Raw genomic sequence first — 26,644 nt, forward strand, 5'->3', positions numbered from 1 at the left:
GTTTTACTATTAAACATTTCACATGACTATAGCTAGACAATTGCCCCCTAAACAACGATTAAACAAGGTAATTTCTCCCACCGCAGGCAAGTCTGATGGCAACATGACAGAGGGATCAGGAGAAAAAATCAAGAAGCGAGTGAAGACTCCTTACGCTCTGAAGAAGTGGCGTCCTGCCAGCTGGGCCATCACCACGGAAACAATGGATGCTGAGCTTAACAACAACATTTGTCATGGAGGGCTCGGTCAGAACCAGAATCAGGGTCAGGCCGGTACCAGCAGATCTAAATCGGCCTCAGCAGTGTATTTAGGAAATCGAGGAGGATCTTGCTTCTCCAATGATTGTGACTTTTGAACTTTAAACTTGAAAGACGGGTAATGAGACAGGCTAAAATCGAACTCAACAGCTCTGAAAAAAAAAAAAACTATTTCTGAAGACTGTGGAGGCAGATGTGGACAGGACCTTATAAACTACATGTCTTAAAGTTAACCCCAATTAGTAAGAGTCTTAGTGGCTTACTTTACAGTGAAAAGAGCTATGCAGCCATCTTTAAGTTTAATGTTATCAAGTTCAACATGGCTTCTTTTGAAGTACATTTGTATGTTTTTGTGTAAATTATGCATCTTGTTTTGGTTGCACTTTTTCCTGCTACAATTCACAAATCATACGTATGGCCATTTTGGAGAATGGTCCGTAATCTTAAACTAGTGTTAACACTTAATCATCACAGGGTTCCCACGGTCATGCAAAACCTGAAAATATCAGGGAATTTTATAATTGTGATTTCTAGGCATGGAAAAATCATGAAAATTCATGGAAAAAGATTTTTGAATTTCTATTGTTGATATGACCTTTCTAGGTTTGCTCCGCTCTAAAATATTTTGGCTAGAAATTGCTCTGAATGAGTGCAATCTCTATAAAATGATTTTTAAAAATCCATATCCAGTAATCAGCTACTGGAAAAGTAATGGAAATTAATTGGTCAAACTGTGTGGGAACCCTGTTTTCAGAGTAGAGGGCTACTCATTAATGTAATTATTTGAATCTAAATTAAATACATTATGCCATGACTCTCACAAATTTGTCTAAAAGGTGACAAAGCTTACATTTTTGGCCATGCAGACCTGCAGAGTATGTTTATGTCCTTCTCAAATAATTTACCTGGAGTTTCCTTGAACTTTGAAATGTATGAGACCTAATTTTACTGAAATTCCTATGTGACTCTGTGGGCATAGCATCTAATATTTGAAAATAACATTGTATGTGCAAAACCTATTCCTTTAAAGACAGAAGGCTTCCTCTTCTGAGTTCTTAGAGAAACCGATAGACATTTAAAAAAAGCAAATTTAACAAATTTTCAGTGTGTGACACAAAATATCTCTCAGCATCAGGGAGACACTCAAGACAATATTTAGAAGTGGTGTGACCGCACACAGACTTGGCAACATCTAATTTGACCAGACACAGACCTCTCGCTCTCTGGGCAGTTTACAAGCATTATTCAGAAACAAGACAGAGCTGCACTGTATCGAGTACACTAACTGTTCTAGATCATGTTAAAGGGATAGTTTGTCCAAAAATTAAAAATTCGCTCATCATTTACTCACCCTCATGCCATTCCAGATGTGGATGATTTTCTTTCTTCTGCAGGACACAAATTAAGATTTTTAGAAGAATATCTTCACTCTGTACATCCATACAATGCAAGTGAATTGGGTCCAACACTTTGAAACTTTGAAGCACACAAAGGCAGCATAAAAGTACCCCATAAAACTCCAGTGGTTTAATCCATGTCTTCTGAAGCAGTACAATAGATTTTGGGTGAGAACAGATCAAAATGTAGCAAATTTTGACTGTACATCTTGCTATTGCAGTCTCTAGGCATGATCATAATTTCAAGCTCAATTTAACTTCCTAGTATTTGACGAATGCACAGAGTGCTAGATGGTGCTAGGAAGTGTAATCCAGCTTGAAATCATGATCGCCAAGGAGACTGCAGATTTTAAGATTTCTAGTGAAAATGTAGTTACATTTTGGTCTGTTCTCACCCAAACCCGATTGGTTTGCTTCAGAAGACATTAATTAAACCACTGGAGTCTAATGTTTTTTTTTTGTTTGTTTTTTTTTATGCTGCCTTATGTACTTTTTGGAGCTTCAGTGTTTTGGACCCCATTCTCTTGCATTGTATAAACCTACAGAGCTGAATTATTGTTCTAAAAATCTTTGTTTGTGTTCAGCAAAAGAAAGAAAGTCAAATATATCTGGGATGGCATGAGGGTGACTATCCCTTTAAAATGTCTTACATAATATGCTTTGGACCTACTTATTATTTGTTTGTTTTTCTACGTGTGTGAGGTAGTGTGCATGAATGCACAAGTTCAGTTATCCTTGTGTTTGTTCCTGTGTCTTTGTGTCTTGTCTCTGGTTGTGTGAAAGGTTTTTGTGCTGCATGTTTGTATCTATACCTGTGGGGATGTGCATCTTCATATGCACTTACCTGTTCCAATCATTTTATGATCAAGAGGTTAACAAACTGGCAAAGGCCAAAGGTCTAATCAGCTTGATCATAGTTTTTTTTAAAAGCACAGCACACAAGAGCTGCATTTTGTGCTATGCACAAACACGTTTAGCAAGCAGCTCTGGTCTGAAATGGAAAATTATTGTATTGATAATCTGCTCTGTCTTGTAAGTGATAATTAAATGGACACTGTCATTTTCATTGTTTAAACAGTGTCCCACATTATCCTCGCCTGATCTGACCGTTGCATGTTTTAAATGCATCTTAAAGAGCAAAACATATTTTCAGTCGAGACCCTAGCATGTGTATATGCACATGTGTGTATGTGTTTGTGCATGTATGTGTGGGTGAGTGTTCATATGATGTTATTCTCCTGTTAAAACAATCGTGGTAATCAGTGTTGTGGTCAATCATTTTATTACCCCCTTGCTGAGACCTTTTGAAAATTGTGATTTGTATAAGAAGGTACAGACTGTGTATTGTTATTTGCAGATTTAAATTAAATTATGCTTTGCATTTGCATTGTCTCAACTTATTTATAGTATGAGGAAAAGAAAAATGGAACTTCACTTTCATCTATTGTCGCAAGCAATTGGAATTGCAGTATGACCCTATTACCACTAGTCGGCGCACTAAAACACGTTAGTCCAACCTTTTACCTTTTAGTTGCACGTTTATTGGTTTGTTACCATCACAGTAAAGCAACATTTAAATTAAAAATTAAAAACGTCACAAATAATATGGTTTTGTATCGTAATAGTTGGCACACTTTATGTGAAAACGGTTTATTTAAATCTTTATAAAGGAATTCTTAATGCATTATAAAGTTAAATGTCTCATAATACACATTGTAACTGTTACATCTTTCTATAAATAATAACAGTTATAGTGCATTAGCATTTTTATAGGTTACACCTTTACTATTACGATAGGCTTTAACTTTATGTAATGAAACCTACTAATAATTATTAACCTATAATAATAGTAATACCTTAATAATGCATTATGTATGCCATTCAGGTCTCATAGTGAGTGTTATCCAGTGCTAGTGACACAGTTGTTCTCCTATTTAACCCTATCCTGAGCTCAAGATACCATGTGGTGCTGAATTGTAAGTAATCTACCTCACTTTGCTCGGATAGCTGTCAGTGTCAGAGCTGGAGTTTGTGCTGTGTGAAACTGAGAGGAGGTGTCGCTGCTCGCGCGGGAGTCTCATCACGCACTCACGCGCACGGGCAGTGCTAAACTGGCACGGAGCGGCGCGCGGGACTCCAGAGACTCGCGGTTACGAAGTAGCGGCGCAACGGGAACGCTTTACCTCTCTGACTGTCTGACGCTGCTAAAACAAACAGAAGTATGGAGTTGCGACGTGGATAAATGCCCAGTCTGGCTCCATGGTATTACTTTGAGGAATGCGTCGTCGCGTTTAGTTGTGAAGGACAGGTCTCAATTGAGGACTTCCTCGCGGGACTGCCTGTGTTATTTCTAGAGCCATGTGTTCATAGACTTCCTTTATCAAACAGACTCAATGTGCGATGGCTTCGTCAGCTCAGCCCGAAACGCGAAAGTTCACGCGCGGTCTGAGTAAGCCCGGCACCGCAGCAGAGTTACGCCAGAGTGTCTCCGAGGTGGTGCGCACTTCTGTACTGGTGGTGAGTGGAGGGGTCTTTAAAGTTTGTTTTTGATTAAACTGCATCGGTTATAGGAGCAGCCCACTTTTATTGCTTTAGTGCCTCTCCATTAGTAGGTAGGCTAGAGCCGCTGTAATGTATCCACGTTATGACCTAAATAAGGAAATATAGGACAGGGCTGTTAACAGGCACACGTGAAAGTTTCTAAATTGATAAGTAGATAGCCTACATGTTACTGATTGGATATAAATTTACAGCTCCTCAAAAATGTTTTTTATTTTTTGTAATTGTTTTTGTTTTTTTATTTTTTTTTTAATTATTTTTACAGCTCATTATAGACAAACTTCGTATCATATTAAATATCCTTGAATAATGTCACCTGCCACCTGTAATATTCTGTCAAATCCCCATAATTGCCAGCTTCATCTTCCATCTTTCCAGCCATGCCTCTTTGAAATTAAAAGTTTTCCACCAGTGTCTAGTCACTGATTGTGATTGTATTGGACTGGGGTAAAAAAAAAAAAAAAAGGCTTTTAGAAGCTTCCAGCTGTGCTCTTTCCTGCTGAAATGATTCTACCAGCAGCAGCTTTGCTTAACAGTTGAAATGTCACCTGCATTACTTCATCTTTCAGAACAGCAGAAGGAGTCTTGGAAACTCAGTATGTCATCTCTTCATCCATTAGCTGTTATGCAAAAACAGGAAAGTTCCACCTGGAATTAATGTAGATCATTGTGAGCCATCTGATTCCACCATAATTCAGTTGTTGCCTTACCTAAGTAACACTTGGAAACCATATGAAAGCGCTGAACTGAAGTTTGCCATTCTCATTTTGTGGAAAAACTGTTTCTTACGCCAGGTACACTATTTAAAGATCAGGGAATTTTTATGCTCTTAAAATGATGCTGCATTGTTTTTAGTTAGGTAACGTCTTATAGTCAGTTTAGTTTAGTGCAAAGATTATCTGAAAAAACTGATACCACAATTATAGACCAAATTGGAAGTAATTCAGAGAATGGCACGGCATTCCCTCCACGCTCAAAAAAGTTACTCTTTGGCTGAACTTGATTCAATTGTGGACAATGGTTCCAAGTGTTTGAAATGAGTTTTCATAACTTAAAATTATTTTGTAATATCAACACAAACACTTTGTGTTCAAAGAACTTTCAAGTCAAATTGGGTAAACCCAACAAAATTAGATGTGCCAATGTAACAGATAAATCTTTATTATTTATATATGAACTATCTAGTAAAAGTGAATGTTTGCATGCTAAATACCTGCTTTTTGGAAGCACTACAGAGTGTAGTTTAGTAACTATGCAATGGTTAGCCCAGCAATTGCTCCACGAAGCGAGCAATCCATTTCATTAGCTCAAGCTCCAGTCTTCACCATAATGTTAACACCCAAAACTCCAACATACATTTAAGCATTTGGCAGATGCTTTTATCCAAAGCAACTTACAGTGCATTCAAGGTATACATTGTGTCAGTTTGTGTGTTCCCTGGGAATCAAACCCATGATCTTGGCGTTGCTAGTGCCATGGTCTACCAGTTGAGCTACAAACATAACAGAGACTCTTCTAAATCTCAACATAACAAAACATTAAACAACACTAATAAGTATCCCTCTTTATATTTAACTCGCACAAAAACACATAAAATAACACTTAATTTTAAAATTTACTTTATCCCATATTAACATATCCCTTTCGAGTCCCTTGCAAAGCATGCTGGATAGTGGAAATCCCCTGCCCAGTTTCATCAATGCTAAATTAACACCAAAAAGTATTCATGTAGTCCCAACTCAAACTGATTAAGTAAACTTCCATTTTACAAATTTAAATGGATAGAATACAATCAAATCAAGTTGCAACAAAGAATTAAGCAAGCAGCTCTGGTCTGAAATGGAAAATTCTTGTACTGATAATCTGCTCTGGCATGTCAGTGATAATTAAATGGACACTGTCATTTTCATTGTTTAAACAGTGTCCCACATTATCCTTGCCTGATCTAACCGTTGCATGTTTTAAATGCATCTTAAAGAGCACAAGATATTTTCAGTCGAGAGACCCTAGTGTGTGCATATGCACATGTATGTATGCACAGGCTAGGATTGGCTTGGTTTAAATTCATTTTAATTAAATAAATTGATCTTTAAAATCTTTCAAAGATTTGATGCCCCTAACCACTTTAGTAAATCCATTGATTAGTTTTTGTCCAGTAGTGCTCATTGTATCAACCTGGTACCTTAAAACTTGGTTTACAAGCAGACTGATAAAAATAAAATAAAAATAAAAAATCGCTTGTGTGAAGTTGTGTAAAGCCAGATTAGGCCTTGCCAGATTGAGAAAATGCTTTCTGGTTTTGTGTGCAGTATGCATCAGTTGGTCAGTGACTGGACTGTGGGCGGTCTGTGGTTGTGCCATATAGACTGAGACTAGTTAATAAATTGTTATGGTCTCTTCATTCACTTCCACATTTGAAAATGTTAAGTTGTAGCCTAATTGTTAAGAGCCTGGGAAGCAGGGCCGTTTGCAGCTATATGCGGTAAAAGCAGTCACTTAGGGCCCCCAAGGCCCCAGGGGGCCCCAAAAAAGCAAGTTAGTTTTTGTATTTTTTTTAAATTTTATATTTAAATATACTAAAAGCTCAATTAAGACTCAGGCAGCAGTTATGGCTCAATTAGACAGTTATAGTCTGCCCCCTTGTGGCCTGAGAGGGAAGGGAGAATGTAACTGCAATTCATGGGTGGGCCTTGAGGGAATGAATTCATGGGGAATGACCTTGGTGGGGTTAATATCCGGCTCTGTCACCATTGTGACCATTAGCAAGGGACATACTGAGGTGAGTAGTAATGCGCTACATTTACTTTTTTTTGTTGTTGGAAAAAAATTACTTTTAAGAATATATTTAATGGTGGGTACTTTACACTCTTACTCAAGTAAATTTCAAATGAATTTTTGTAACTTTTATTTTGTTACAATGAGCGACGTTCCTGTCATTACATTACTGGTTTTCATTTAATTTAATTTTAAGTGAGCAGCAAGCGCTCAAAAAAATTCTTTCTTTCATGATGCAATGCCTTAATTTTACACCTAGACAAGGGGATATTTCAAGATTTAAATTGCAGCTTGATAAGTGTTGGCGATAATGATAACATGGGTTTGTCTGTGTCATGGTCATTTTTAGGGTGATTCTGTAACTATGGGCTCTTATGACCTCAGTTTATAAGTATACATTTTATATCAGTGCTGCAATATATCAGTTCCTACTGTATAAATCCATGTAGACATCTGCGTTTAGTGTAAATGTCTTTTGCTTTGCCGATTGCGTGTTTGACTTCTGGAGAGCGAGCTTGACAGTATTTCTGCAAATGCACAGCATTCCTGCTTTTCACAGATGCGGCGCATTTTTCTTATGGACAACAGAAAACAAGCTCTGAACTTAAATGAGCCTAATACGCTTTCAAACACAGAGATAAGGTGTAGTTTTCCCTAAGTGTACAGAACTAATTATCTAAATTCTTTCGACACTGAAAATACTGTAACTACTTTTGAAATAGCGACAGTAGGAATTAATAAAGCATGATCTTGCTTCGTTTTATTCAGCATTATATCTTATTGGGTCTGTGGGACATTGTTCACAGTTTTCATCATAATAATTACTAGCAGCTGGTTTCCAAACATATCTTCTAATTGACGGATTCGTCCAAATCTGACAAGTGTCCTTAAAGTAATAGTTCAGCGTAAATGAATGTTCTGTCATCATTTCCCCGCCCTCATGTTGTTCCAAACCCGTGTGACTTTCTGTATTTTGTGGAACCCAAAAGATGTTAGATAGAATGTTAGGGACTGACAGTCTCAGTCACCGTTCCCTTTTAAAATATGGAGGGGAAAAAAAAAACATACAATGGAAGTAAATGGAGACTAAGTAAATTCTGTCTTACATCTCCTTAATTGTGTTCCATGGAAGAAAAAAAGTAATATGGTTTGAAACATCATGAGGGTGTATGGTGACAATTTCCATTTAAAATAATAATAAGAAGAAGTAGAAGAAGAAGAATGATTATTATTATTAGTATTATTATTATTGTGTAATACATGTTAAATGTGTATTATGTAACAGAATATTGGGGTGTAAATGTCCATTATGTTATATGTGGATGTAACTAATTACTCGCTACTTGAGTGTTCTTTTAATTGGATACTTTCTTACTCTTACTCGAGTAATTTTTAACATTACTTCTTTTACTTCTACTTGAGTAATTATTTTTTTTAAAGTAATTGTACTTTTACTTGAGTAAGATTTTGGCTACTCTACCCACCTATGGGTACATACTGTAACTCTTCCTGTCATTGGTAAACTCCCAAGTCACACAGGCAAAAGGGAAGTCACAACATTAAAATGCTGTTAGGTCTACTTCCACAGTAAATAAACTCTTTGTGTTGTCATGTCCTGCTACTGGAAGGCACCATGGCAGTTCCCCAGATTTGTGGGTCAACCTACAAGACCCTGATTTGTTAAGCATTGAACCAAAGCAGCTTGTTTTCCAGTCCATCTAATATAACCATGGTTACTCATGGTTCAAGGATTAGACTTGGAGTTTGCCCTTTGACATCAATTAAGTTTGGCTTTGTGCTGTACATTTTAATGACATGCTTGATAATCAAAGAAAGAACATAAAAAGGTGAGGCAAACGAAAGATGGTTTATAAACTGTGTATGATGTGTGTTAGAAACTGTGTATGATGACACACACACACACACACACACACACACACAGTTTCTCTGCTAAATAAGTATGTGGCAATGGCTGCTAAACAGTAATGCTGGGGTCCACTAATGGAACTTAGAGTCAATGGTTCCTAATTTCTTTTCAAATGTCACTTTCTGACAATTTTTTCTCTCTTTCTCTCTCACTTTTTCTTGTATCTCTCTATCTCTATTTAACCCATTTTTCATGTTTAAGCATAAACCCACTTAAGCATTATTCTTTATATGTCACTTGAACAACTTTAGAGTGTGTAGATGGGAAATCAGCCCATAAAGCTGAATTTGTCTGTTCCGGTGTTCACATGTCACTGATCAAATAGATCTGCAGGGAGTGGGAGGGCTTGATTTGAAAATTGGTAAGGAGAACACATTTAGACACCCATGAATGCACTGAAAATGAAAACTATGATCTCGTCCCACAGTGTTTGTTTTAAAGACATGAATGATACTGCAAATTGTGCAGCTTGTTGTTCTTAGCAGACAATGAAAAAAATTGCATACATACTTTTAAGAAGGAATTTGAGCCATATCTAGGGACAAGAATATCATAGAGACCTTTGGGTGGCTATTTTGACTTGGACCAGTAACACACTAGCAATGCCCTAGCAACCACCCAGAACACCCTAGCAACTGCATAGCCAAGCCCTGGCAATCATTCAGAACACCCTAGCATCGTGGTGGCAATTTTTTCACAGGCTTACAGTTCTGACTATTTTAGTAAATAGTTCTGTGGACTTCTAAATCCCTAAGAGTGACCCACAAACGATCCGAAGCATTGCTCTCATCAATCCACACTAAAAACAATATATTAGAATATTATTATGACATTGACCTTTTAAAATGGTATTGCCTGAATCACAACTGAATCGATGTATTTTAATAATATAATATTATAATATTATAAATATTATAATGTTTACATTGAACTTTAAAAAAGGTATCGTCTGAATCGCGAGGGTATTTTTATTAATGTAAACTTAGTTAGAGATGCAGTTACCTCTCCCAAAAACTGAAACAACCCAATTACACCAGAGATAAAGGATTTGACAACTATGCGCTACCTGGTCACATCAAAATAAAACTGTGTAGCGCGGATGTTCATCCGTCAGCAGAATATCTATCAACTATGCCCTTTCCAGACTGGACATCGTCCGACAAATCATAGTGTACTTTTTCCTGTGGATGTGCGCTCGTTGCAGAGAAAAAAGGGGAATCACGGCAAATGCGGGGCTACCCGGTGTTTTGATTCAACTCAGAATGAAGAAATGTTCATCAACCGAAAAATATCTATCTACACCATATTGCCAAAAGTATTCGCTCACCCATCCAAATAATTGAATTCAGGTGTTCCAATCACTTCCATGGCCACAGGAGAAATTTCCTTGCTACTAAATATTCCACAGTCAACTGTCAGTGGTATTATAACAAAGTGGAAGCGATTGGGAATGACAGCAACTCAGCCACGAAGTGGTAGGCCACGTAAAATGACAGAGCGGGGTCAGCGGATGCTGAGGCGCATAGTGCGCAGAGGTCGCCAACTTTCTGCAGAGTCAATCGCTACAGACCTCCAAAGTTCATGTGGCCTTCAGATTAGCTCAAGAACAGTGCGTAGAGAGCTTCATGGAATGGGTTTCCATGGCCGAGCAGCTGCATCCAAGCCATACATCACCAAGTGCAATGCAAAGCGTCGGATGCAGTGGTGTAAAGCACGCCGCCACTGGACTCTAGAGCAGTGGAGACGCGTTCTCTGGAGTGACGAATCACGCTTCTCCATCTGGCAATCTGATGGACTAGTCTGAGTTTGGCGGTTGCCAGGAGAACGGTACTTGTCTGACTGCATTGTGCCAACTGTGAAGTTTGGTGGAGGGGGGATTATGGTGTGGGGTTGTTTTTCAGGAGCTGGGCTTGGCCCCTTAGTTCCAGTGAAAGGAACTCTGAATGCTTCAGCATACCAAGAGATTTTGGACAATTCCATGCTCCCAACTTTGTGGGAACATTTTGGGGATGGCCCCTTCCTGTTCCAACATGACTGCGCACCAGTGCACAAAGCAAGGTCCATAAAGACATGGATGAGCGAGTTTGGTGTGGAAGAACTTGACTGGCCTGCACAGAGTCCTGACCTCAACTCGATAAAGCACCTTTGGGATGAATTAGAGCGAAGACTGCGAGCCAGGCCTTCTCGTCCAACATCAGTGTCTGACCTCACAAATGCGCTTCTGGAAGAATGGTCAAAAATTCCCATAAACACACTCCTAAACCTTGTGGAAAGCCTTTCCAGAAGAGTTGAAGCTGTTATAGCTGCAAAGGGTGGGCCGATGTCATATTAAACCCTATGGATTAAGAATGGGATGTCACTTAAGTTCATATGCGTCTAAAGGCAGATGAGCGAATACTTTCAGCAATATAGTGTATCTATCTTTCTGCCTGTCTATCTATCTATCTATCTATCTATCTATCTATCTATCTATCTATCTATCTATCTATCTATCAATCTATCTATCTATCTATCTAGCAACGGGGTCAACTCCGTCTAACTAAGTAGCTCTTAGCAGTTTTTTTGAATAGGTTTTAAGCAAAAACTCCTAGCTAGGAACTCTTTGGAGAACTCCAAGTGGTAAGATAAAAATCTTTGTGAATATGGGCCCTGATCACTGATAGATTGTGTGACTGATCGCTACCATATTTTCTGTGCTTGTGTTGAAACCCGGTTAACACTGGGGCTGTCGTGACTCCAACTCATTGGGGATAAGTGGCCAGGGGCATGAATGTGCATTTGGATCAATATGAGTGTTACATTTCAATTAATGGCTCATCTCCTCCACCGACACACACACTTCAATAATCTACTGCAGTTAATTCATATTTGTAATCACACAGCTGTCTATGCCTGTTTCTTTCAACAGGTTTGTGTATGTGTGCATCTGTGCTCTGTGTTTTGTCACACATATCAAAGGCCCTACCCATGGTTTCTGTTACCCTCCCAGATGGGCTGCTTGTGACCCTGTCTGGGCAGCAAACATTGGATAAAACTAGAAACTCTCACTATTATAGCTCAAGTTACTATGACTCTGAATAATCTACCCCTATATAATCAAGTAAATTTAAATATAATTCTAACCTATTGCACTGTATTACATATGTACGTGATAATGCACAGTCAGCTGGTCATCATCGCAAAACAAACCGTGACAGGATGATCAGGACTCTGACACAAAGCAGAGTTGTCTTGTATTACCCCAAAAAAGTTTATTTGCCGAGAATGACTGGCCAACTGTACATTATCCGACTTATTATAAATGAACATCAATCAAAATTTTGATTTATTGACTTTAAATGATGTAATTATGTGAGAATAAATAGATTGTGGAGTGATGTGTGAAACATGAATCTAGTACAGCTATGTTGGAAATCGGTTGCAAACTATACTAAATCAGTTATTCAGTATCGTGGTCATTATACAAAAATATTTTACTGCAGAATGCCACGATTGACTGATGAAGTTTTTTCAGAGACCTGTGTAATAATATGTTTTATTCTATGCCAAATTTACTGTGTATTTATGTAATATCATGTAATGCTGTGTAGGAAGTTTGGCGTACTTTTCGTTTCTTGTTTTACTGCTGTATTTCAAGAGTCCTAAATTTAAATATATCTGAAATGTAGATAATTGGCCTCATTAGTACTGTAACGATGAGTCATTGGAGTTGAGATCCATGTGCAGCTTTATTAACAATAAACGTAGTAATGTAGGCAGGCAGGGATCAATCACCAGCAATAGTAATATACAAGGCAAATCGGAGAGATAGTATTAAATAGGCAAAAGGTCAGGGCAGGCGGCAGGCAATAACAGGTAATATCCAGGTAAACAGAGCAGTAACAGTAGGCAGGCAGCAAAACAGGGTAAACAGTCCAGAATCATACACAGAAAAGGCAGTAAATACAGAGAACGCTCAGAGATGGCAGCCAGGGCAAAACAAGACTTCGCCATGACAGCCAGTGAGAGTTAGTTTTAAATAGCTGAGTAAATGAGGGACAGGTGAGCAGGTAATCAGTGCAAGGTACGGGGATTATGGGAAATGGAGTTCAGAGAGTAAAAGTCAATATTCAGGTGATGGAGCCCTCTGGTGGTGAGAGGGAGGAACTACAGAGGCTGTATTCATGACAAGTACATTGGTGACTGTGTTGTTCTGTATTTGGAGCAGGTGAGGCCTGCTGACTAGATATCTACTACCATTTATAATGGATGAGGGGAGCTTGGGTGTCTGTTCTATTTTTAAACACTCTTTGTCCTGGGGGCTTGATAAAGGACACTAAGAAGCCTTTGATCATGTGACCTATGTATTGCAGGATAGTATGATATACTGAGCTGAGAGTCAGAGAAAGAAGCTCAGAGTGCTAGATGTTCAGAGTGCTGGGGGCAGTATTTCCCAGCACCCTCAGCATTGCTAACTAAAAACCTTTGCTTTCGCATGATGCTGCATCCTTGCCTGTAGTTGCCAGTATAAAGTCCTCCATCATGGGACAGCAAAATACTTTAAAAAAATTACTGAGTATGCCTTTAATAAAATGTGTTTCTGTAGAAAAGCATTTAAAGAAATAGACTGGCTTCCAAGGGACCATAACACTAGCTATTTTTCCATCCAAGTTGCAAATGTAATTTATGTGAAAAATCAGAATATCGCAAGAACAAAGTGCTAATAAAGCCATGTTTCCATCCCATGTGTTCAAATGAACAAAACTGTCACATCCGGGGAAATTTAATAAAGTACTTGCGTTTTATTGCACACAGACAAAAAACTTTAAATAACTTTTTCTCATGTCTTGGAGCAACAGCATGTCACACAATTTTGGGAGTGCAATGTGTGTGCATTTCTCCGTCCTTATGACTTTACCATGCAGATCTATTTGATATTTTTCAAAAGTGTCAATAAACCTGCACTGCGGCACAATTCAAGTTTGTATTCAACTTATTTTTCTGTGCAAAGTCTATACAGCCTTTGGATTTTCAGGACACCAGTATTTCAGATTGACCAGATCAACATTTCAGATGTGAGGATTGGTGCACTGGTTAGTCCAGTTATGAAATATATGAAATATTCACTCACGTGAATTTTTTGATGCACATCTTGTATTCCTAATAAATTCAATAGGAGATTATTTGGTAAATGTGTTTCCATCACAGTTTATGAGCATTTCTTTTTATCAAATAAAGTATTTACCCATCTCAAGCGAGCATATACATTTTTAATTTTTTATTTATTTCTTTATTTTTATCCCCTTTTCTCCCAGTTTGGAATGCCCAATTCTCACTACTTAGTAGGTCCTCGTGGTGGCACGGTTACTCATCTCAATCTGGGTGGCGGTTGACAAGTCTCAGTTGCCTCTGCTTCTGAGACCATCAATCTGAGCATCTTATCACATGGCTCGATGTGCATGACACCGCGGAGACTCCGCATGTGGAGGCTCATGCTACTCTCCGCAATTCACACACAACTTACCATATGCCCCATTGCGAGAACCACTAATCACGACCACGTGGAGGTTACCCCATGTGACCCTCCCTAGCAACCGGCCAATTTGGTTGCTTAGGAGACCTGGTTGGAGTCACTCAGCACGCCCTGGATTCGAACTCGTGACTCCAGGGGTGGTAGTCAGCGTCAGTACTCGCTGAGCTACCCAGGCTCCCTGAGCGTATACGTTTTTGATGCACGTTTTGGAGATTTTATTTGTGTATCGATCTTTCCATTTAGCAGTTTTTATGCGATATCCCAAAATGTGCATAAAAATATATGCATGGAAACCCAGCTTCTACTGTTTCTAATGATCTAGAACAAATTCAAGTGAATGTTTAATAACTACAGTATTTATTTCTCTGTATAAATGAAATCAAAATTATACATTTTTGATTAATTTACTTTTCAACTGCTCCATCAGACACTGTTTTTATTCTTTCCACCAACTGCTGAACTGCAGGATTTTGGGATATCATAGGCAGCGAAGGGTACATCTAAGTTGAATTCAAAAACCTACCAGATGAAGACATTTTAGTAGATGTAATACAAACATTGGACATAGTATGACATGGTGAAGTCGTAAGAAATGGTTGTCCCGTTGAGTTGTCTCATACAAAAACGTGAAGCGATCAGCGGAAAACCAAAGTCTACTGGGCTTTACCCCTAAACAATCCTTAAACCTAACCATGAATTTATATGAAAATAACTTTTGTGTACCATGGAAGAAAACATTAGGGTGTGGAACGAGATGAGAGATGTGTGTTACAGGTTATTGACATACATTGCTTAAAGAAATATGGAATAAGTAACCAAATTTGTTCACAGACATTTCCTTTCTTAAAATATTACCTTTTTGGACAAGACAAGCTGTATGATATTTTTCACAACCAATTTCCTGTTATCTGATAAGAATAGCTTTTTTATGATTTTATCGTGGAATTTTCTAATGTTATTATTACCTTGTTTCTAACATCTCGATTAAGAAGTATAACAAATACTCAATTATGAACACTGCCAGCATGTTTGTCGACTCCCATTTTGGCTCCGATGAGGTGTGCTGCTAACTGAATTTACAGTGGAACCAGGCTCCAGCAAACGTCAGAGAGCAGCACATCAGAGAGAACATAAGTCCTGCCTTCCTCTCATTACATCCTGCCACAGCAGTAAACAGCAGGCCAAGCCTGCTGTGTAATTGGCCTGTAGTGAAATTGATGCTGTTTGCCTTGGCAGCAAGAGTAGGCCTGTGTTTAATTGTCTGGGTACATCACACTCTATTTAAAAGGTGCAGGATGCAGTTTTTACAGATTTTGCATGAAGTAATGCAGCTTAGGGGTCAAATCATACAGTGTTATTTAAATGTCTTTCCTGAGGTCCACTTATAATATTAGTAAAGTGTTTTGTGCCAAAACTCTCATATTTTAGTGTTTCATGACCATTTTTCACCCTCTCTTTGGCTCTTAGAATAAAAAACAAAACATGATTTTGCTGCTTGCATAGCACATCCTGCACATGTGAAATGAGCAACAGCATTAAACGTTGAGCTACAGTGCTCATACCCAGGCTCGGGTTTGCTGTTGTGTTCAGTGTCATTTTTAACTCTCCCATCCTTCAGTAACAGCCTCTTTGCAAAGCCTGCTTTACATTGTGACAAATGTAATAATGTATTTATTTATCTTTGTTTATTTATAACATCATATCTCTTTATAGCATCACAAAGTTGCGTAAGTTCAGAATAAGTTTTTTTGCAGCTTAGTTTTAAGAAAGTCTCTTTTTGGACTGGGGAGGGGGTTTTGAATTTTGAAAGTTCCTAAATGTTTTATAGTGACTCAAGTACTTTTATCTAAAAAAAATAAATAAAAAATCCTCTTAATGACCCCTTTATTATCCCTCACTTAAAATGTACACTTAATAGTCATAAATAATATTTATATTAGAGGACTAAAAAATCATCAATTTGGTTGTTGTTGAGGCTTGTTTCCATGGCAGTGTTCTCATTATTTTGCAGTTGCCACCAATTACATTATTAACAACTCAAAAAGAAAGCTCTACATGTCTCCTTCAGACACTTCAGCTGATTAATTTCTCTTCTTCACTTGAAGAGATCTGCTTCTAACTGAACATTGTGTTGGTGCCCTATATTGCTGTGCACTGGTGAAAGGATGGAGTCTCACAGATCCACACTCACCACACTTCTGGAAAATCTATCAAGCCCTTTTTTTATTGTGGAAATTTGTCTGACGTCCACATTGAAAATGAGGGAATGGAACTGCTTGTGAAAGACTGAATTCTCAATTTTTAAGAACTCCTTTCACTGTTCCTCTTTCTCTCACACTTATATAAAAGAAGCATGTTGCTATTTTGATATCCTTTCACTAAATGGGCAAAAGAGGAAGTTAGATGGATAGAGTGACGCAGAGTTATTGACCATATCTTGTTCTTTGTGTCCCATGAAAGCAAAAATCTCCTTCTCACTTCCACCTGCAGGATGACATCATGTCTCAGCCTTAATTAGATGTGATTAATAAGCATAATACTGATTGATATGAGTGGGAACAGACACAGGAAAAAGACCACCCCTAAAAAAATGGATGGGAGAAATTGCAATGCTCAATATGGCAGATTGTAAGAAAGGAAATATATCAGCTGGACCAGACTGAAAAATGAATTTGTTTTAGGTGAACTAAAAAAGCTGAATGTTGTCAGATTTTATTGCAGCTCAAACATAATCTTGACAAACAGTTTTAAAGATTCTGGTCCTTCCCCATTCAAGTAGGTACAGTAGGAGCTGTACAGTGAATGCCTATAAGTACTTACTTAGAAAATAGCTGCCCATGAGTGTTATTAAGATGGCCATTGTGTGGACCGGCTAGCATTTAAGGGACTTTGGTGGACAAAATCCATACATAACATTCTCTGCCAACATTCAAATTCCCCCGTCAATGCTTTTCACAGGCAATGAAGATTGCTTCACATGGGCTTGCATATATTGTCTCCTGCATTCAGATGCGTTTGAATGCGTAAAGTGTAGTGTGACCGCCCCTTTAGTGCTACGGTAGCTTTTGTATTTGATGATTATTCTATATTTTATATGGTGGACTGTTGTTTAATTTTGAAATGATTTGAGTCCTGACATGAATTTTTCTTCACAGAGAAGTAGACTTGAGCTGCCCTGAACTGTTTGACATTGATATGGAGCAAAACAAAACAATCAGGGAAAACTGATCATTATATTCCACAACTCTAGCCCCTGTCAACCCTCTAGATGATAAAATGCAGCACAGTTAGTTGTGGATTTTAGTGTGAGCTGTCATATTGAGTGTGTTTATCTTTCAGTCAGCTCTTTGGGAGAAGAAAAAGCTTTGTTACGTAAACCCAGTTGACTCAGGCCTGAGTGAGAAACCAGGTTGCTGAGAAAGAGATTTCATCTGATACCCTGTGAGCTGAGCAGCAGTCTGATGAGAACTGCTCCATCTCTGCTTCACATGAACACATTCGCAGTACACAAGCGGTCAGTTTATACCATTTGTGGTGATAGCTGTTCTTCTTCTTTTTCATCGCTTTTGACTTCCTGAGGAGTACATAAACCAAACATGTTGTGTCTTTATTTGCCTAAACACTTATTAACTTCAATGTTGCTTTTGCATTTAGGCAAGTCCAGTAAAAATTCTCATCTTCTCATTTATGTGACAGCATTTATTTTGCTGCATTATTATGTCATATTTGTAGAGTTCAAAGAATAAAGACAGACCTGTGCAGTGTCTTTACTGGGGTCTTACAGGAACATTGTAAATTCACAGGGCCTTTTATTGGTTTTAAACCGGAGGAGAAATACTGGCACATACAGTGTTGGGGAGTAGTTTAATAAAAGTAGTGGCACTACTAACTTAACTACATTTTTCATTTACTCCGAGTTACTCCGTTAGTAATCAGTCCTTTTGGACACCTCTTGTAAATGAACTAGTTCACATAAATGTTTCCTTAAAGCCCCGCACAGCCTTCTGTTTAGAAGTGAAATAATTCAGTTATATAAATAGGATGTTTTCTAGTTTATTAGTGTATATTAAGTATCTACACTATATTGCCAAAAGTATTCGCTCATCTGCCTTTAGACGCATATGAACTTAAGTGACATCCCATTCTTAATCCATAGGGTTTAATATGACGTCGGCCCACCCTTTGCGGCTATAACAGCTTCAACTCTTCTGGGAAGGCTTTCCACAAGGTTTAGGAGTGTGTTTATGGGAATTTTTGACCATTCTTCCAGAAGCGCATTTGTGAGGTCAGACACTGATGTTGGACGAGAAGGCCTGGCTCGCAGTCTTCGCTCTAATTCATCCCAAAGGTGCTCTGTCGGGTTGGAAGGGGCCATCCCCAAACTGTTCCCACAAAGTTGGGAGCATGGAATTGTCCAAAATCTCTTGGTATGCTGAAGCATTCAGAGTTCCTTTCACTGGAACTAAGGGGCCAAGCCCAGCTCCTGAAAAACAACCCCACACCATAATCCCCCCTCCACCAAACTTCACAGTTGGCACAATGCAGTCAGACAAGTACCGTTCTCCTGGCAACTGCCAAACCCAGACTCGTCCATCAGATTGCCAGATGGAGAAGCATGATTCGTCACTCTAGAGAACGCATCTCCACTGCTCTAGAGTCCAGTGGCGGCGTGCTTTACACCACTGCATCCAACGCTTTGCATTGCACTTGGTGATGTATGGCTTGGATGCAGCTGCTCGGCCATGGAAACCCATTCCATGAAGCTCTCTACGCACTGTTCTTGAGCTAATCTGAAGGCCACATGAACTTTGGAGGTCTGTAGCGATTGACTCTACAGATAGTTGGTGACCTCTGCGCACTATGCGCCTCAGCATCCGCTGACCCCGCTCTGTCATTTTACGTGGCCTGTCATTTAAGTTGCTGTCATTCCCAATCGCTTCCACTTTGTTATAATACCACTGACAGTTGACTGTAGAATATTTAGTAGTGAGGAAATTTCACGACTGGACTTGTTGCACAGGTGGCATCCTATCACAGTACCACGCTGGAATTCACTGAGCTCCTGAGAGTGGCCCATTCTTTCACAAATGTTTGTAGAAGCAGTCTGCATGCCTAGGTGCTTCATTTTATACACCTGTGGCCATGGAAGTGATTGGAACACCTGAATTCAATTATTTGGATGGGTGAGCGAATACTTTTGGCAATATAGTGTATGTATGTTCAATTTAATGTTGTCACACTATTTGTTTAACTATTATAAAAATTAACCACAGCTTTACTGTAGTAAATTGTACTTAACATGACTGTAGTAACATGGTTATTTTGTGGTTACTGTAGTTTTACTACAAATACCATGGTTAATCTTTGGTCACTGTAGTAAAGGAATGTCACCCTAATTAAATAACTATCAGGTGATATTAAATTCTACAATCAGAATTCTTCTGGTTGCAGAGTTCTAATTGCAGAATTAAATAATATCATCCAATTGTTATCTAAAAATATTATTTTTTCTTATAGCTTCAATATAATGTAGCTAACTACTTTTTTTAAAAGTGTAGCTTGAATGTAGTTTAACTGCTTGAGTAGCCTGTACTGTATCTTGGAAAGCTACAGTTTCAAAGTAGCTTCCCCAACACTAAGTGTGTTTACATGCACTTTAAATGTTTGATTTTAGTCAGACTATAGCAAAAATTAGTCTTTTTAAAATGTCATGTAAATGCTTTAGTCCAAATGAAATCGTACCAGTCCTGTTTTTGCGAATTCAAACTAATAGACCTAGATAATCTGATTTTATCTCGGCTTCATCCAGCATGTATACACATTAATCGGACCACAATTGGCCTCTGCGTTTTGTGCATGATCCGAAAAACAGAGTTGCAAAACAATGTGTATTTAACTTGAATCTATGTAATGATTAATATTGTCCCATGTCTGCCAAACATGTTGAGTGGCCCAAACATCATCTGCAGCCTGAAACTGAACAGTTGATAGGAAGTTTGTACTGAATGCAATTAGTTGCATAGAGAGATATAGGATGCTCCCTTGCTTCCTATTTAGTGAATTACTTAACCTCCAGTGTGCTGTCTGTCTGCACTGGTCTCAGAACAGTTCGAAATGCACCTTATTTTCATCCTAACGCCATATAAAGCTTCTAAGAACAAAAATGTTCAGCTTTTGGATGAACCCATTGATTCTCAATGTGAAAATGCACACTAAATATAGGATTTCTAAGGTGAAAATGCATTAAAGTACACATTAGTGTACATTGTGTTTAGCATCATGGCGTTTCACAATAAATTCCTTTAAATTTTAAAATTGTGTATCTGATGAAACTAGAGACTCTAATCTTTTGACTCAAAAATTTCAATGTAAAAACGTAATTATGTTTTTTTTGGGGGGGGATTTTTCCCCTTTTTCTCCCAATTTGGAATGCCCAGTTCCCAATGCGCTCTAAGTCCTCGTGGTCGCATTGTGATTCGCCTCAGTCTGGGTGGCGGAGGACAAATCCCAGTTGCCTCCGCGTCTGAGACAGTCAACCTGCACATCTTATCACGTGGCTTGTTGAGCGCGTTGCCACGGAGACATAGTGCGTGTGGAGGCTTCACGCCATCCACCGCGGCAACCATGCTCAATTCACCATGCGCCCCACCGAGAACAAACCACATTATAGCGACTACGAGGAGGTTACCCCATGTGACTCTACCCTCCCTAGCAACCAGGCCAATTTGGTTGCTTAGGAGACCTGGCTGGAGTCACTCAGCACGCCCTGGGATTCGAACTAGCGAACTAGCGAACTCCAGGTGGTAGCCAGCGTATTTTACCACTGAGCTACCCAGGCCACGTAATTATGTTTTTAACTAAATTTAGTTTTTTCTCTCTCCAAAAGACAAACTTCGCTGTGGTCGGCGCCATGTTGTTTTGTAACATGACTCAGTTCATCAAAAGTTTAACCCTTTACTGACAGAACAGAGTCTCCTGAAGTTCTTCTTTGTTCTTAGTTCAGGGGTAAAAAGAAGTTTGAAACAGACAAGCAACGGTATACTATTTGTGAACATTCAGACACCCGCCATACCGCTGTGATCTGTGATAAATATGAGGACGCTCAAGCAGGGGCAGGTTTACGATTTCTGAGGCCCCAAGCATTCGACCAAGCCGGAGCCCATTTAGAAAATGTTTGCTTAAAAAATTAAATAAAATGTATTTTAAATCATAATTTTAAATTCATCCTATCAACCATTGTAGCCAAGTACATTCAAAATGTTTAATGAAATAAAAATCTAGTTAAAGATAATTAATGCATGTTTTCCAGTTTTTCCACAATACAGTGATAAAAAAAAACAATATTTGCCTACATATATTTAAAAAAAAACAAACAAACAATTATTTTCTTTTTTTTGTTGTTTTTTTGTGCAAAACCTACTACTTCACCCAGTAACATTTTGGAATTCAGTTGTTATTTATTAAAGGGGTCATCATATGCTTTTTTACATTTTCATCTTCATCAAAAAATGTCTGTAAAGTTACAAAACACAAAGTCCACTCCAAAGCGAGTTATTGTCTATATTAGTTTAGCACTGTTTCTGAACTCCCTAAAAGGACTACATTGTAGTCCTGAGTTTTTTTCTGGGATCCATCTACGTCACAGGATCCATCTACGTCACTAATTTAAATAATTCCCGCCCAAGGCACGTTCAAAAAATAAAGGGGGTGAGGCCTGGTTGAGCTGCTGTAGTAAAAAAAGTGAGCCGAGCTGTGCTGTGCAGTGGAAAAACTCCAATGTTTTGTCGACATGTCGAAGAGACGCTGTTTTTTCAACCCTCGTTCACAACTACCTTTTTTTAGCCTTCCTAAGGACAAAGAACATAGAGAACAGTGGTTAAAATTTATTTTTAACACTGTTCCTGAACATAATAACCCTAAAGTTTATCTGTGTGCTTGACATTTTATGGAGGACAGCTTTCATATCTTTGGGGAATACAATGCCGGCTTCTCTCAAAAACTTGCCTTGAAAGACGAAGCAGTTCCTACTTTGTCGGGACAATGTTGCGTTTCTGGATCACAACCTGTAAGTATGTTTTATTATTTGTTAATGTTTCTCTTATTGACAGTCCTAATTCAAAGTATTGTGTTGTAGCTACGATGTAGACTAAGTGCAAAGCTGTTTGGCTCTGCTAGCTAAATTGTGTTGTTATATTTTTTAGCTGCGTTCCCACTTTTTTCACTTTTGTAAGTTTCTGTTCAACGCTTGTAGTGCTGGCGACAAAGATTCGGCTACACCCGTTCTATGAAAAGATAATTAAATGTGCGTTACATTCTTTAGCGCCGTGGGGCCTCGAGAACACCCTCTGACTCGCGTGCGCATTAGACTCCTTGGTTCACGAGCCACCTTCGCCCTGCGGTGCACTGCCGGGAAAAGCTTTTTTGTGTAATACGTGGATATTGTGTATACAGAAACGTCCTGGTTACTTTTGTAACCTCCATTCCCTGATGGAGGGAACGAGACGTTGTGTCGATGTAGTGACACTAGGGGTCGTCCATCAGGGAACGGAGGTTACGAAAGTAACCAGGACGTTCCCTATCTGTCACTCACTCAATGTTGTGTCGATTTAGTGACACTAGGGGTCCCTATACAAAACGCCACAATACGCTGAACTCTGTTACGTGGACTGGCGGTGCGAGATGGGCAGACCGCTGTGTGCCTTGTAGCCAGCGCACCAGGCCGTCACGTAACCTCCCCAACGCTGCTATGAGTGTCGAATGGTCCCCTGCAACTCGGGGACAAGTCGACTGCCCAAAAAACTCCCAAGGGGAAGACACCGCGGCCCAAGGAAGATGCAGTTTACCAACAGGGAAACCATTTTGTGTAAGATACATCACACGGGGTTACCTACAGGGAACCAGTGCATGTGGAGCACCTACCCCAGTACAGGGCCTAGTTAGCACACGTACTGGGCTGGCAGTGAATTTCTCCACAAACCCGCCTGCCACAGGGCTAACATGAACACGACTTGGGGTCAAAGCGCACATCTTCACCTCGGGGAGGGGAAAGGTGCTATGCGCAAGCGGTACACCCGGCCAGCTGTCCCGGAACTTACGGCAGAGGATTCGGCTCGCTGAACACAACCGCTCGGCTCCGAAGAGAAAATCTGAATGAGTGGTTGCGAGCCAGCTCCTTTTATACCCGTATGTCCGGGGGAGTGGCATGCAAATTCCACTCGCCAATTCCCATTGGCCTATTCTCAAAGATCAGAGGTGTCTGGGGCTCCCAAGGGCGACCCCTAGTGTCACTACATCGACACAATGTCGAGTGAGTGTCAGATAGGGAACTGCAGTTACTTTTGAATAATTTATAACATCGCATCTGAGATGTATAAGAGAATTACAAAATAGAAACATACTATTGTGAAACGTCCTGTTCAAGTCTTGCTTGTAAATGTGGTTCTGGTCGATTCGCTTGTTCTTCTACATTCTCATTATCTGACTCGGGTTCGAATTTATAAAGCAAAATTGACGCCATTGTTAATGTTTACATCTGAGAAGCTGAATCTCGCGGTTATGGTAAGGGGAGTGACATATCGGAAACACCCTCGAAGTGGTCGACCAATCACAACACACTGGTCCACTTGATCAATCAGAGCACGTTGCTCTTTTCGGAAGGAGGGGCTTCATAGAAACTGGAACTAAACAGAAGCGTTTCAGACAGACTGGGAAGAGAGGTAATGCAGAAATGTATAATATGTGGTGCAGCATGTATGGACGTTCGTCCAGCACGTTTACACAGGAAAGCAATGGCAAAACAGAGCAGACGCAGACAAAAACACGTTCGGTGTGAATGGCCCTAACTCATCCGTTCGCACGTATCTGTGAGTGAGAGCGCGTGCGCGAAACAAGTTCGGATGGCCTATATAATATATATATATATATATATATATATATATATATATATATATATATATTTCATAAATTACAAACCTGAACCCTACTTAAAAAACTTACCTGTCCCGACCCCGGCGGCTTCCAATGTGAACTGCTCTAAGAGCGCCGACAACAGAATATTTGCGCATGTACCCAGAACATCATGTCACCCCTCAAGCATTTTTTGCAGGGCTTTCCTACCGGGGCGGGGGCCCCCCCGACGTCCGGGGCCCCACGCAATTGCGTGGTTTGCGTGGTGGTTAAAACCGCTACTGCGCTCAAGACTACATGTAAAACATCAACTAATGTGACACTGAAATGTGTTATCAATGACCTCATGCCTTATTTTATGAGTATTCACACTAGATCAGTAAAAGATGCTTTTTTAACCACTTGATGATTTAAAGTAATATATATGCAGTAAAAAATTCGCAATTTGTCTTGTTTACATTCTGAATTCATGGCGCTAATGCGCCAACGCGCTATACACGGCTGTAATATGTGCCAATTACACTCTGTTATTGTAATTTATTATGACAATGAGACAACTGCAAAGACTGGTGTATAAAAGAGTGTTAATGGAAATAATACAGACAAAAGCATGATGAAAGGCATATCTCACTTTGTGCAGATATGTGAATGGCTTTCACTGCAGGCACACAAGTGAAGCAGCATATAAAACAAAAGAGGGATTGGGCACTTAAGAGTATTTGAGTAGATTTTATTCCTTTTGTAGACTAATTAAACAAACAAACAAAAAAATAGATGACATGTTCTTGGAAAATGTCTCTAGGTGAACAATTGTAAAGATGTGGGTAAATTTGCACCAGCTCGCTAATAACTGCACACCAGTGTGTTCATGTTGACTGATCTTAACTGACTGAACGCCGTGAATGGGAATTAGCTGCTGGCCTCAAGGTAAGTGGAGCTCCAGGTCACATCTACCGATGACGTGGACCAATAGCAGTAAGAAGGTGTGTAGCAGCCGGTAAGAAGTTTTGCTAAATTTTGAACTGTTTTGAACCACCGAATCAAACACAAAAACACCTTTTTGGCAAGATTTTGTTGACAAATTTTGTTTGATTTTGATGACATCACACCCGTTCGTTCTTTGATTTCATGTGAAGTATATCGGGGCCTTAACTCCACAATGAAGGCTTCAAGACGGCGTTGCTTTGACGCTGCACACACTTGCCAGGTACGTAAATCTCGGTCTCACTGTACATCAATAAGACGTTGCATTTAATTTTATAGTGTTTACCATCAAGCTTTTGGTGATCGCAGTATGTTTTAAAAGTATCCCAAAAAAAACCTCAACCTGCAATTCTATCATTTTAACTTGCATCTACATTTTCAAAAAAACACAACTGTGTGTAAAAACCGTGAACCTGGCACGCACTGTGTCTGGTTGGTGTACAGCGCTCTGCACATGCATCAAGCTTGAGGAGGTGTGTGAAAAAGCTTCACTTATGAATGTGCCAAGGAGACAAGGGATGTCATGATTTATTGTGAATAAGGACTTACATTTTGGTCCGTTTTTCACACAAAGCTATCGTAACGCTTCAGAAGACATGGATTAAACCACTCGAGTTGTATGGATTACCTTTATGCTGCCTTTATGTCCTTTTCTGAGTTTGAACATTTGGGACCCCACTGAGTTGACAAAAACACCTCACACATTCTTTAAAATATCTTCGTTTGTGTTCCTCATAAGAAAGAAAGTCATACGAGTTTGGAATGGCATGAGGGTTTTATGAGACTGAATTATGAGAAATCTTTAATTATTTGGTGAACTATTTCTTTAAAGAAATTTTGGCATCATTTACTCACCTTCATGTCGAGTTCCGTGGAGCACAGTAGTTGTTAGACAGAGTTAGAGACTGATAGCCTCAGTCATCATTCACTTATGATTATCTTTTTTTTTTTTTTTTTTTTTTTTTTACATATTTACTATTTAATTTGTTCCATTTATCTATCACAGTTAAAAATAATCTTTATAAAAAATACAGATATTATTTGCTTTATTTATTTATTTTTTACAGTGAGAGAAAAAGTCAAATTATAGCATGCAGTGTGTAGTGGAGTCTGGGGCTACACACAGGGAGCTATATCTCAGTAACTATGAGGTTTTGAGTCAAAAGTCTACTGTAGTTTAAACCTAATTTTTTTTTGTGAATTCTTTCCTACAAATTCTAATTGCAATATAATCAAATTTTGGCATAGCTATTAGGTAAAGTGAACACAATAAAGCCACACTAGCACATTCAGATAAGGGACAAGTATATAATGAAGGTAGATTTTA

General features: G+C 39.0%; 2 protein-coding genes across 5 annotated transcripts in view; both read left to right on the forward strand.

Moving 5' to 3' along the window:
- LOC127445823 (bone morphogenetic protein receptor type-2-like) overlaps positions 1-3,039 on the forward strand; it is a 42,353-nt gene extending 39,314 nt beyond the window's left edge. For both annotated transcript variants that reach the window (XM_051706225.1, XM_051706226.1), the window contains exon 13: positions 87-3,039. In XM_051706225.1, coding sequence (XP_051562185.1) covers positions 87-355 — 269 coding nt within the window. In that variant the 3' untranslated portion in view covers positions 356-3,039. The remainder of the gene's footprint in view (positions 1-86) is intronic.
- A 618-nt stretch (positions 3,040-3,657) lies between these two features.
- The window catches only part of LOC127445817 (dedicator of cytokinesis protein 9-like), a 150,196-nt gene continuing 127,209 nt past the window's right edge, over positions 3,658-26,644 (forward strand). For all 3 annotated transcript variants that reach the window (XM_051706206.1, XM_051706208.1, XM_051706210.1), the window contains exon 1: positions 3,658-4,171. In XM_051706206.1, the coding sequence (XP_051562166.1) occupies positions 4,055-4,171 (117 nt within the window). In that variant the 5' untranslated portion in view covers positions 3,658-4,054. The remainder of the gene's footprint in view (positions 4,172-26,644) is intronic.

This window comes from Myxocyprinus asiaticus, chromosome 9 (assembly GCF_019703515.2).
Source record: "Myxocyprinus asiaticus isolate MX2 ecotype Aquarium Trade chromosome 9, UBuf_Myxa_2, whole genome shotgun sequence".
Classification (NCBI taxonomy): Eukaryota; Metazoa; Chordata; class Actinopteri; order Cypriniformes; family Catostomidae; genus Myxocyprinus; species Myxocyprinus asiaticus.